The 14,167-nt window shown below is 39.8% G+C and overlaps 1 protein-coding gene across 4 annotated transcripts; it reads right to left on the bottom strand.

Annotated features, from left to right (window-relative positions):
* Positions 1-836: 836 nt before the first annotated feature.
* On the bottom strand, positions 837-11,382 carry C7H5orf24 (chromosome 7 C5orf24 homolog). Of its 4 annotated transcripts, none has more exons than XM_044916736.1 (3): positions 11,113-11,353; positions 4,959-5,388; positions 837-2,365 (listed from the first exon to the last, which is right to left on the bottom strand). In XM_044916736.1, the coding sequence occupies exons 2-3, from the start codon at positions 5,383-5,385 to the stop codon at positions 2,331-2,333; spliced, it is 462 nt and encodes a 153-aa protein (XP_044772671.1). In that variant the 5' UTR covers positions 5,386-5,388; positions 11,113-11,353; the 3' UTR covers positions 837-2,330. The 4 variants fall into 4 exon arrangements, 3 of the variants coding, with proteins under 3 accessions (XP_044772671.1, XP_044772672.1, XP_021557474.1); XM_044916737.1 differs by having other exon boundaries at positions 921-3,267; XR_002480993.2 differs by having other exon boundaries at positions 921-1,128; positions 2,045-5,388.
* Between the last annotated feature and the right edge of the window lie 2,785 nt (positions 11,383-14,167).

Below are 14,167 nucleotides of genomic sequence, written 5' to 3'. Positions count from 1 at the left end.
GATTAGGAACAGTACACCTAACCAACGGCACATTCTCATGTAGAAGTCCAAGTACTTCAACAATTTGAGGAAAAGCACACATAAAAATGCTTTTAAGTATATTTTGAAGAGGGGCACCTGGGTGGCTCAGTCGTTAAGCGTCTGCCTTTGGCTCAGGTCATGATCCCAGGATCCTGAGATCGAGCCCCACATCGGGCTCCCTGCTCGGCGGGAAGCCTGCTTCTCCTTCTCCCACTCCCCCTGCTTGTGTTCCCTCTCTCGCTCTGTCAAAAAATAAATAAAATCTTAAAAAAAAAAAAAAGTATAATTTGAAAAATATTTAAAACAATTCAAAAGCAAAAAAAAAAAAAAGCCATCATTCATTCAGGTTTTGAAATTCAACTTCAAATTTCATTTGTTTCCTACTCCAATTTATCCTTCTAAATGAGGGGTCAGCAAACTTTCCCATAAAGGAATAATTAGTAAATAATTTATGTCTTGCTGGTCTTATGTCAAAACTTCTCAGCTCTGCCACTGTATTACAAAAGCAGCCACAGATGGGGCACCTGGGTGGCTCAGTTGTTAAGCATCTGCCTTCAGCTCAGGTCATGGTCCCAGGGTCCTGGGATCAAGCCCTGCATCGGGCTCTCTGCTTGGCGGGAAGCCTGCTTCTCCTTCTCCCACTCTCCCTGCTTGTGCTCCCTCTCTCGCTGTCTCTCTTTGTCAAATAAATAAATAAAATCTTTTTTAAAAAGTTAGGATTTTAAATTACAGATATACAAATATTACTATTTTGAGAAAAACAAAAGTACAGAGGGGCAGATTTCAGAAAGCACAGCCAGGAAAATACGAGATCCAGTCATGATAAAGATTTACTACTTACCATTCCTCTAATTCACAAATACTGTGCTAAGAAAATAAAGCAGTAAACATAGTTGGTTTTAAAGTAATGACTTTATTAATAAATATACATCCATATGATGATGTAGATACAAATCATGAACACTACTCCATTCCCATACACATAATTGCACACGAGTAGCTCAAGTTCATGGACATAAAAACATACACAGTATCTATTCAGACTTTTTACAGCAGAGGACAGCGTGCTTGTATCAGTTAATTGGTAATTATTTTCTCTGTAATTATCTGTGGAAAAAGGAAACCGTGAAACTTAAAGAATCAAAGTGGTCTGATTACTATAAATCACACACTTGATTTACTATAGCATTAAAATTTCCAAAAATTAAATACATTGTATGTGAGAGTACAGATTTACCTACTTTGGAGGAGGGGGAGGGAAAAGCAAAGGAAAGATTTAGATACATCCTAGAGTTTAATAGCATATAGGTAAGCCATAATAAAAACAAAAATATAATAGCATCTAAATATTTTATGTCCAAGGAAAAAAATGTTTTTAACTGTTGTGAATTTTTATATCATAAAGGGATCATAAAATTTCACTGCATATCAGAGACAATGACCGACAAGAGCAGCAGGTATCGCCAACATCCCCTGAATTATTTTTTTAAAGCTTCTTAGAATATAAAGGAGAAGGTTTTTTTTTCTTTAGCCCATACACTGGTTTTTCTTACACTGGCTGGATCACCTTTAACCTAATAAATGGATCCAGATAATTGTTTTTTCCTCCTTAACTCAAAGAAACTCTATTACATCATGAAAATATACATGTAAATTCACACAAACATCAGTTTGGAATGAAGATTACTTTTATTACTTTAACAGATGTTTTCTTTAAAAAGTAAATAAAAAATATAAAGAATATTTTAGTCTAATTGAACACTGATTTTTAAAAATGTCCCCAAATATTAAAAATTAATCAGATACTTATTTTCTTCCAATACATTATGCCAGTATTTTTTTAATATCCAGTGCAAAACTCCAAAGATAGTATCAAAATCATCCCATACTAAAGATTAGTTATGCAAGGTTATATCTGTCAAAAAATGAAAATTTCATCTGTATTAGCTGCTTATTTGTTAATATGATAATAAATAAGGCATGTTAAAATAGTTTTCAAAGAAAAAAAGTAAAGCCAACTTACTTGAATAGATCATTTTCTGACCAACAGTTTTAATATAGAATAGTGAAACCTATTTTATGAAGAACAGAATTATACAATATAAAATTAGCAATTTACCTTTCAAGGAACAATCACACAGTTGGAGGAAAAGGCCAGTTTTCCCCAACTGATTATATTAAGTATAGGCAATTGTTTAACATGCTATTTCAGTGTTTATCATGACAAGAGACAGTGTTACAAAAGATGCACAATGTAGTCTTTATAGAGAAGTAAAAATATTTTATATTTTAAGACTTCATGTTATCACTTAGATGTCTTTCTCTTCAGCATGGCACCAATAAACTGTTCACAAGGAGAAAAGTGGAATCAGGAGATGCTCACCACCATACGGATCTAATTACTCCAGGTAAATGCTTACATGAACAGAAAATTCAGCTTTCTAAACAATGTTAACCATTCACAACTGTAGCCATTTGCCTCCTGATATTAATAAACACTGTTATGAACAGAATTCCTTTAGTTGATTTCACCATTTCATTAACATGTATACAAAATTCATTATACAATAATACACCTCCTTTATCTTCTGACACACAGCACAGCACCACTGAGTAGATGTGCTGAAGGATGGGAAAGAGGCAGGGCAATGAATGAATGAAGCAAAGGCAAGAGAGAAAGGGAAGGGTATGTACAACAAAATCAGGAATGAAAATAAACTTAAAGGGAATTGTCAAATGGACACAGTATAAAACAAGAGGCAACCAAATCCTTAACGGTGATATACATTATCCTACGGTAGAACATTTAATTAAACAGCTATTTTCAGGAACTCAAAAGAGGATTTTTAAGTAGCCAACTGCTGAACATCACCTTGAGAAACAGCTAAATGACAGATACATATCAAAACTGGATAAACATATGAATAAAGATGTAAGCATTTGTGTGTGTCAGAAGTTATACTGTTCTGAGTAAATTATTCAAAGTTTTATATCTTAAGCTTCTGCAAGGAGAAGCTCTTGTAACAATTTAGCTGCCAGAATGTTACAACTTATTATATAGTCATCCAATATTGTTCTCTATGGTTTGTGCAAAGCTGAAATTGCTGAGGTCATTCACTGTCTTAGATGCCAGTGCACACACAGTCCCCACATACAATGCAACACCTCCTACTATAAAGAGCAGCATTAAGTCCAGCTCATTGTGTCAGGCATCACTGGAACGCCTGAAGGCTTGCTGCTTTTTTCCTGATGAAAAGGTACGAAACATGACATCCATTTGCAATAACGAGAGTTTGCATTAACTGAGGGCAAGCCCAAATAACACAATGTGCTCCCTTTTAAAATTCTAATTATTTTAAAAGTTTTTGGGTCCTGCAGATCTACACTATAATCTCAAAGGCATTTAAAATTCCACAATTTGAGTGGAATTTTTTCAAATCCAAAGTTTGTAATAGTTTATTTTATTTAGAACTCAGAATAAATAAAATGTATATTAACGAAGACTATTCCTTTCAGAAAGGGGAGAAGAGTGATTTCTCTCTGTCCCTACCATACACATCTACCCAATACTTTTTTTCTATCTTGCTTCTAAAGCAAACACTGTTGGAAAAAATTTTCTTTTGGATGAAGTGGTCTCACTGGAGCCACAATTAGATGTTTAATTAAACTAATCAACATATTTTTATATGATTCATGCATAGATGGATTCCTATATATTTCTTAATATTTGGGTTCTGACAGACAATTGCATTTTGTTTATACCAGTTTTAGACTCTACCATTCAATTTGTGTCCTTTGGTAGATATAAACCTGAAACCACCGTAAGTGCTAATGCAATGGGACAATTTCTCAGGAAAAAAACTAATAAAATTTTGAATAAATGAACAACATTAATAAATGTTTTAAGTATAATGCTTTAAAACTAAATATATGAAAGGCAAAATACAGTGACTACAGCTACATGCAGACCTTAAGAATGTTTCTTTTTCTATTACATTATGTATGCTATTCTCAGAATGCATATTTCACCAGAAATGTAATGTGCAGTGTTCATTAAAAAGTTTAATTTTTGTGTAAATATGAATTGTTTGTAGTGTTTGGTATATATGCTCTTAGGCAATTAAAAAATACACAACGTATCATTGTTGAAAGGCAAACACTAAAGAATTCTTTTAGGAATGATGGTTAAATCAATTAATACCATGTAGATCAATGAAATAAAATAAATAAGCTTCTGCTGCTTAAACCTAGAACATTAAAAGATTTTTAACATCTGAAGTCTATGTAAATGCCAAAGCATACAAATATCTGTGTCCTGTCTCATGAAAATAAATGTTACAAAAACTCACAGCCATTACCTCAAGTAATCCTGAATCATTAGTTTGCTTTGTTCCATCAGTTAAAAATACCTTGGATATTATCTTTATTATATTGTAGGCTTACTTCACAAACTAACAGGTATAATGGTTTCAGTTGTTTAGCACATAAAGCATCTATTTAAAATGGCCCAAAAGGAGTAATGAAATATGAGACACAACCAGAACTCTAAAGAAAAAGCAAAAATGATTTAGTTAGGTATTACACTTGAACCTATATACAAATACAATGCCACTGCTCATGCCCTGAGTGCATCTGTCAGCATATGGCAGTTTCTAAGCAAAGGCAGGAAAACAAATCAAACGGGAAAACAAATTTGGAAAGCCCAGGCCATAGTATCATGTATGTCAAAGTAAAACCAGAAGCTTTGGGATTATTCACAATATTCCTTCTAATCCTGGCCCTCCTTTCCTGCCTCACTCACTCATTGGGTGGCTTGACTTCACTGCTGGTTTCCTCTACCCCATGAACTGCTCTGCCATGCATCATAGGGTAAGGAAAAGCAGCGGTGCCACAGCCATAACCAAGATCGGCAAGACGGGATAGAGCTTTAATGCTACCTGGAGGTCTCCCTGGACTGACTTTGTATCCCGCAGCTTTGGTTGTACCCAAAGGTCTGCCTGGACTTGTCTTAAATCCAGCTGCTTTGGTGGTTCCCAGGGGTCGGCCTGTGCTGGTACGGTATCCTGCGGATTTGGTGGTTCCTGAAGGTCGGCCACGTTTACCGGATCGGTTGAGATTCTTCTTTTTCTTTAGTTCATCTTTTATCTCTAGACTTCTGCCACTTGTAGTCTGCAAGTGTGTTTCATTTAATGGGTCTTGCCTCTGACAAGCCATTGGTTTGTGGCTGACTGTGTGGCTATATTTGCTTTGCTGGGAGGAATATATGTCAAACTGATCAGCAGCTCTCATGGCATCTTCATTGAGGCAGGAAGGCTTGCCAGGCCCACAGAAAGCCGGATTACTGCTGGCAACAGGATGCATCATTTTCTACCAAAAATAAATGACAAATATGCATAAATACACATATACAAATATACACCTGTATGACAGTATTCAGTGGGAAAATAGTCTGTCTTCCAAAAACTATGCAGGCTACCTAAAATTAGGCCGACAGGCAGGACTCCAGACCACTTATAAACAAACACACATCAGCAGATTCAAAGATACTTGTTTTCCTCAACTTAACCAAGGGTATGGACATAAGTCACACAGGATAACTCAACTATAATACTGCATTAGTAGCCATAATGTTCACTGCTTAGGAAAAGGAAAAGTGGATAATTAGAGAATAAATCTATTACATTTGTTAAAAAAGATTTTATTTATTTATTTGACAGAGAGACACAGCGAGAGAGGGAACATAAGCAGGGGGAGCGGGAGAGGGAGAAGCAGGCTCCCCGCCGAGCAGGAAGCCCGATGTGGGACTCGATCCCAGGACCCTGAGATCATGACCTGAGCTTCCGAAGGCAGAGGCTTAACGACTGAGCCAAGCCACCCAGGCGCCCCTAAATCTGTTACATTTTATAGGTTCTTTTCTTCTAGATTATGAAACCCTAAAAGGATAACAACAAACACAAGAACTCTATTAACATTATTCTTTTTTTTTTTTTTTTCCATTTGCCTAACATTCTTAGAATGCCTTCTTTTGGCCTTTTATTTCTCACATATACACATATGATCTGGCCATAGTTGCCACAAGGTGGACACTTCCTTATTATAACTTATTATTGATATAGAATCCTCAGTGTTGGGGCACCTGGGTGGCTCCCTCAGTTAAGCATCCGACTCTTAGTTTCGCCTCAGGACATGATCTCAAGGGTCAGGACATGATCTCAAGGGTCGTGAGATAGAGCCCTGCTTCAAGCACCGCGCTCAGCAGGGAGTCTGCTTGAAGATTCTTTCCCTCTGCCCCTTCCCCCACTCGCGCATGTGCTCTCGATCTCGCTGGCTTGCTAAAATAAACAAATCTTTAAAAAAAAGGAAAAAAAAAAAAAGGATCCTCAGTGTATGCTACACTTTACAAAACATGGAATGTGCCAAGCTAAGAACACAATCTCTCAAGATACTGAACCCCTTTAAATTAACTAATCTATAAAAAACCCCAAAAAACAAAAACTTTTAATCCAAACTATCCAAACAGGAGGAAGTACTCATAAAGGGTGAACAAAGGTTTCCATTAGCTAAAATGAACCAACACTTACACAATTGAGAATTACACTACAAAAATATAGGTAACAATCATAATAAAATATTTCTATTTTGAAGGTATGATTATCAAGACAAAAAGCTGAATGTGCAATTTCTTCCTGATCATAAATATGTGTGAATATTCTTCCCTTAAAAGAGCCCTGTGACTGACTAACAAAGAGTCCAGTCTCTGTTCTGTGAAAACATCCCCGTGATTTTTTTTTCTTTATAAAGTATATATTACAACCACTACCATAACAGGTCAGCACTGAACAGCCATATCATTTAGACACACAGAAAATGAGTTTATTTTTTTGTAAAGATTTTATTTATTTATTAGAGAGAGAGTGTGAGAGAGAGCATGAGCTGGAGGAAAGGCAGAAGGAGGAGGGAGAGGTAGACTCCCGGCTGAGCAGGGAGCCCGATGCTGGGTTCAATTCCAGGACCCCGGGATCAATGCCCAAGCCAAAGGCAGATGTTTAACTGACTGAGCCCTCCAGGTGCCCCAGAAAATGAGTGTAGTGAAACTAAAGTATTATATTCCAATAAGGTAAGAAAAATAAAGATATGAGTTCCAATTCAGATTTAGAAAAAGAGTCACAGGTATATAGTAAGATCTAGCCCCTAAGCTGTTAATGTTTGCCTACACACACCATACATGTAAAATTGCACCAAAACCTCAGTTATAAAGGCAAAAGGAAATGGGAGTCAAGTCACAGAATTGAATTTGTTAAATTACTAAATATTTCCTGTAAATCAACAGATACAGCTGGCTTAAAGTCTTAACTATAAAGAAGAATATCTACAATGATAAGCTATTTGTTTATGGCAGAAGCCTTACAGACTTGAGAACATAAAACAATTTAAATGAGTTAACACAAATATTAAAAAGAGTAATTCTTTGCTCAATCCCCAAGGATATAATAAGAAATGTTATTATCACTTCACCAGCTCAAATTCTAATTTCAGCTCAGAAATAAAGACAGATCAAGATGTGTTCCAAATGTAGTAATATTAGCTGAAAGTTAACAGTTTTTTAACATTTTCTATGTGCCAGGTAATAAGTTTGGCACTCTGCACATTATCTGATTTAATCCACACAACTCTGAGGAACATACTATTATTAGCCATATTTTACAGAAAGGAGGGATTTTTACCAATTTGCAAGGTCACACATTAGGAAATGGTAAAGCCAAATAGGAATTCAGGTAATCTGACATCAGAACCAACAATTTCAGCATAATACACAACTACATCAGGGTTTCTCAATAATAGCACTGTCATTTAAATCAGATAATTCTTTGGGGGGAGAGGGTGTCCTGTGTATTTTAAGATGCTTAGGAGCATCCCTAGCCTCTACCCACTAGATGTCAGTAACCACACTCTCTTCTCCCTCCCAATTTGACAACCTAAAGTTTCCCCATACATTGCCAAATATTCCCGGGCGGGGGGCAGGGGGGCGGGGGGGGGGGTGGGGCAAAACTCACCCCCTACTATGAGAATGACCCAGCTATACTAAAATGAAAACATAAGACCCACTTTAAAATATTCCTGTTTTTTATTCACCTCTTTTGCTCATACCTCTCCAAATATCCACAAAATCTTTCTGTTGATAATACCTACAAAGTCAAACAGATTTGTTTTCCAAATTGAAGAAAAGCTAACGTTGGAATCTGTGAAGGGACTAACCACATTCCTTTCCCCTTCAAGTTATAAACTAATTGAGACATATAAACAGGAATTAGACAGGAATCAAAATACTAGTTTATTGCCAATAAAGTTGGACTAGAGACCACATGCAAAAACAAAGAGAAACACAGACCTCTGAGAAGATTTTAAGAGAAAAAGTTACCCCCTTTTCAATTTTATCATTCAGAAATCACCCTGCTGCAAGGAAAGCTCTAGTAAAATGAGGTAGAAAGGTACAAGTTTCCTTCCACAACCAGCACTGACGGTAAAGGAAGAAAATGTTTCTTCCTACAGTCTATTTCAGTGCTTTACATTTCATGCCTTTTAAGTTCCTATCATTAATTTACCAAAACCTTTCCTCTGGACCTTACTTCCCTTAACTTTACTTCCTCTTAATTTATCAGAACATTCACCATATATTAGCACTCAGGATACAGAGCCAGCTTACATTACGTTAGGCTCTTAAAGGCAAGATGGCCAGTATCTTCTACTCAGACACCAACAAACACTGAAAAAAAAAATACACTATTTAAAAAGTAGACCTGCAATTAAAAAAAAAAAAAGAAAGAAAGAAAGGCACCTTTCACCAATTCCTTTAATCTTCTCCAGGAATTTAGGGATTTGGTTTGTATTATGTTAATTTACTTCTGACACGGCTCACATTTATTGAGAGCCAAGTCCATGCAAAACACTGTTCTAAGCACTAGGACACAAAACAGGAGTAAAGTTGTTTATTCCAATGGACAAACAATGAGACACTGACCTAAAGAACATTTCTAAGGTCACGTCTTCTATATGTTCTATGTTTTTCTTCCCTGCTGTCAAAAAATCAATACAGTATTCTACTTACTCCATAACTGATTAAGAAGCTAGAAAAGAGGGGCACCTGGGTGGCTCTGTTGGTTAAGTGTCCCACTCTTGATTTCAAAAGGGTCATGATCTTAGGGTCGTGAGATAGAGCCCCGTGTGGGGCTTCAAGTTGGGTGTGGAGCCTGCTTAAGATTCTCTCTCTCCCTCTGCCTCTCCCCACTCTGCTCATCCACAGCCTGAGCTCTCTCCTTAAAAAAAAAAAAAGTTGGAAAAGAAATTAATCTACTATGACAGTTACTGATGTAGTTAACTAAAAAGGAAAGAGCTAAAACCCATCCTTTCTACTTTGGGATTTCAACCTCTTAAGATGGGACTCAACAGCATTAGATCCTTTTGTGCATTATCATACACACACACACACACACACACACACACGATATATATGTTTGTAAGCAGTATTTATATATACAAGCATTAATTAATCCTACACTTAATAGTGTCTCCTACTTCAGGGCTTGACAGCATACTGTTCTTTCTTGTTAAGACTCTTCCCATAATATAGTAGAGAGTTCAGTGAAAGTATGCAGGCCACACTTCTTAAAGAGAATGAGAATGAATACATTTCTATAGTTTGGACTGAATGAAAGCCAAGAGTTACATAACACAATGTGTAACCTATCAAAGGTTAATTACCTTTAAAAATGGTTCACTGAATATACGGGAGTCAACTAGGAGCTTCTATGTATTTTAACTATGACTAAATTAGAATTTTTAAAGCACACACTGGGGCGCCTGGGAAGCTCAGTCGGTTGAGAGACCGTTGATTTCCGCTTGGGTCGTGGGACTGAGCCCCCGCGTCCGGCTCCAAACTCAGAGGGGAGTCCGCTTGGGATTCTCTCCCTCTGCCCCTCCCCCCGCCCCCCTAAAATAAATAAATGAATCTTTAAGGGAAAAAAAAAGGCACACACTAAAACTTGCTATCCCTGAAGCTGTTTTACTGTATTTAAACACGAAAGTCCCTGGATGAGCCGTTCTTTATGAAATAATTATTTTCCCTTTTCTTGAATGTGGTACTCATTACTGCCAACATAAAGAACTACAACTATTTTTAGTAACTTCACAAAGCATTCCTGAAGCTTTCTAAACATGGAGAATATCTTTCTTTCAAGAAATCCCAAGTTCTGTTCTCTTCCGAAGATCAAACATCACCTAATTCTCAGAGATTTATTTTAGGTCATTTGGGTTGCAACGATTATACAGAATCATATATATTTTTATAATTCTAAATGAAAGTCCATTTGTGACCCACGTCACTCAGTCTATTCAGCGAGGGCCAAAACAAATGCCAAAAGCCATGCATCCTGTCCCACCACGGAAAGTTTTGATACCAAGACAGATCATAAATAACGGCCTTCTTTGTCTTCTTTCTACCCCTTAATTGTGCCCCACGGCGCAGTTTCCCCCGTGCCAGAATCCTTATTTGACAAGAGGCGTTTGGAAATGTATTACCTGTTGTAACCAAAAGCGATTATTAATGCATTAACAATAACAAGTTTGCAGAAGATACACGCCCACACCAGAGAAAGAGTCGTATACCCTCCAACCACCAAAATTCATAGCCCGCTATCCGTGCACTTGGGAGTTCTGCAAGCTGCAGAAGTCCACAGACCACTCCATCTAGATGTCCATCTCGAAGCCGGCAGGCTTTAATTTAACGGGGGACAGGGAGGACTGCTAATTTTGACCTCTCAAAGAAAAGAAAAGGTGACCCCTTCCCCCGCTCCCCGCCGCAGGAAGCATTTTCCCCCCAATAATGGCTCCACGCCGAGGGACGAGCAGGCTACGTCCGGGGCCCCTCCTCTCGCTGCGGGCTGGGCCACAGCCCCTCCTCAGACGTGGGTCGGAGACCTCTTCGCACCGGCAGGCTGGGCCCCCTTTCTCGCAGCCTCCTCGCCTTCTCCACGAGCTCCCGCCGCCCCGACTCTGCTCGGAGCCAGACTGACAAACCCCCGCGCGCCCACCTACCTCAGCCGCTGGTAGCCCGGCCCCTCAGCGCGCCCAGGGGTTGCCCATCAGCTGGGAACCTCACGCCGGCGCCGCTCCCTTCCCAGCCTGTCGCCTCGGCACTAAGCGAAGAGCCCAAGTCAGACGGGCAGGCAGCGAGGGCGGTGGCGGCGAAGCGGACGCTGGGCTCAGCTCTCGCCGCGGCCACCGCTCAGGGTCCTGCCCCAAGCGCAAGAGGAAGAGGCCGCCACAGCCCAGTATTGCGAGGGGAGGCGTGCGCGAGCTCGCAAGGATCGCGCACGCACACGCACACGCACATCGCGAGACCCAGTCTCCCGCCGACGACCAGCACGCAAGCCTGGGCAGGGTCCCCGGCGGAGCCAAGCTGCGCTTGCGCGTGGTGGGGACGGGCAGGGGGCGGGGCTTAGGCCCTTGCAGCTCAGGCTGTGGTGCAGATCGTACGCTGCAGATGGGCAGAGACCGTCCGGAAGGGGAGTAACTTCGTTACAGGATTGATTTTCACCCCGGTTCTGTGATGTTGGAACTCCTACTTGACCCCATTTCTCAGATTACAGGACTAATGTGATGGAGTCAGGATTTGAATCCAGCTATCTGGTTCCAGAAAGTGTGCCTTTAATCGCTGTTGGTAAAGATTAATGCCTAATTGTGCCAGATGCTTTCCAAAGCATATTGAAAGGGCTCAGCTTCTGTCCTTTACTGGTTATGGACAGGTAGGATGAGACCTCCACCTGCTAACAAAATGGGGAATATTCAGATAATATAAGGCGTTTGGACCCTCAAGGCTAGATTCATGTGATAATGAAGAGCCGCATTTTGTGGGACATGCTATAATTTTTAAAAGATTTTATACTCATGGAGGCGCCTGGGTGGCTCAGAGGTTAGGCCTCTGCCTTTGGCTCAGGTCATGATCCTAGGGTCCTGGGACTGAGCCCCGCATCGGGCTCCCTGCTCTGTGGGAAGCCTGCTTCTCCCTCTCCCACTCCCCCTGCTTGTGTTCCCTCTCTCCCTGTGTCTCTGTCAAATAAATAAAATCTTTTTAAAAAAAATTTTTTTTTTTAAGATTTTATTTATTTGAGAGAGAGAGAATGAGAGAGAGCACATGAGAGAGGGGAGGGTCAGAGGGAGAAGCAGGCTCCCCGCCGAGCAGGGAGCCCGATGCGGGACTCGATCCCAGGACTCCAGGATTATGACCTGAGCTGAAGGCAGTCGCTTAACCAACTGAGCCACCCAGGCGCCCCATAAATAAAATCTTTAAAAAAAATAAAAGATTTTATACTCAAGACCTCAGAAATTGCCATATTCTTCATTACACCATCACAAGAAGGGATGGGACTAGACGTAGTTTGCTTACAAAATCCCCCCCCTTTATGTAGTTATTGTAAAATTTCCAGCGTATGGGCGCCTGGGTGGCTCAGTTGATTAAGCGACTGCCTTCAGCTCAGGTCATGATCCTGGAGTCCCGGGATCGAGTCCCGCATCGGGCTCCCTGCTCAGTGGGGAGTCTGCTTCTCCCTCTGACCCTCCTCCCTCTCCTGCTCTCTGTCTCTCATTCTCTCTCAAATAAATAAATAAAAATCTGAAAAAAAAAAAATTTTCCAGCGTTATCAGTCACCCCATACAAGCCACTTAGCAGAAGGGATTGGTTTCCCCAGTTTTCCTGCTGTGACTTTGAATATGTGAGAAAGGAAAGGATCCAGAATTAAGAAGGTTGCCTAAAAGACCCTTTATTAGGTAGTGCTAAGAGGCTAGGGGCGGTGTTTCTCCTTTTTGCCTATGCAGTGAAGACTGTGTCAGGAGGTAATTCTTAGCACTGAGTTCTGCTTTGAGCGCATTTGCCCAGGCACTGCTGCCAGTAGCAAACACAGGAGCAACAGGAAAACCAAATGGAGTACATGAAACAAGGTAGCCTATTCATTTTCCATCAAGCGTAGTTCCCTAACAAGATTCTAAATATTCTGACTCATTATTTCTATAAAATACTACAGAACAGGACTGATTATACCAGTACTGTTCATTTATAAAAGGAAAATACCAATGTAGAAGACAGCTAAAATATGTACACAGATTTGAGGACATATTAAGTACCCTTCCAAAAAACGTTAAAAGAGGATTTCTCCACGCAAGTCCTTTTTTATTCTTCAAGTGGAATTTGAAAATGCACTGTAGCACTCCCAGACCATGACTATCCGAGATCCGTAACTCTGTATTTTTTTTTCTGAAATGTCATTTGTACATAAAACCACTTAAACACAAACTTTTGTCTTAATAAGGTCCAATGATTTGCAGGCCTAATGGAGAGAGAGCCAGAATAAGACATGGAGTCAGACATTCCTGGGTTTGAATGCCTCTCTGCCATTTGTCTCCTATGGTACCTTGGGCAAGTCACTGTTCTTTCCAGAAGTTTCCATATGTGTGAAATGAAGACAATGTCCTCCTTGCAGGGATAAGAAATTAAATGAGCTAATGGGTAAAGATAGAGGTGGATTTAAATCTAGGTCTACCACTTACTAGTTATATGACTGTGGACAAGTGACTAGTCAATTCAACGTATATTTACTGAATGCAAAGTCCTGGGGGTACGGGACTAACATGGTCCCTGACCTCAGGGAGTTTAGATTCTGGTGATGTAGACAAAAACTCAAGTTGATAACCAGAATACAGTGTTAAATGCAGTAATCTGTTTTCTGAGAATCATCTCAGGTTGGCCTTAATGAGGTGCCACACAGATAAAACGTGTAACTAGTCCTGAATGTAGAGGCTTTTTCAAGAGCAGAGCCATTTATCATCACTTCATGTGCAACAAGAGCACACTTTTAAATGTCACACTCTGACTTATCAACCAAAGTTTCTTCTTCAAAGTATAGACCCTTGAAATACAATTTGGACCTGATCCAACATTCTTCATTCCTTCTCCAACAGCTTCAGCCTGGCTCTGGGCAGGCCAGATCAGACAGAGGACCAGCTAATAAGATTTTTTGAATGATAAATGGTGGTTGTACACATGCAAAAGGAAGGCCATAAAAGGAATATTTGTCTAGAGCCAGGAGCTGGCTGC

Source organism: Neomonachus schauinslandi, chromosome 7 (genome assembly GCF_002201575.2).
Source record: "Neomonachus schauinslandi chromosome 7, ASM220157v2, whole genome shotgun sequence".
NCBI lineage: Eukaryota > Metazoa > Chordata > Mammalia > Carnivora > Phocidae > Neomonachus > Neomonachus schauinslandi.
This window is presented reverse-complemented; position numbering and strand designations above follow the sequence as displayed.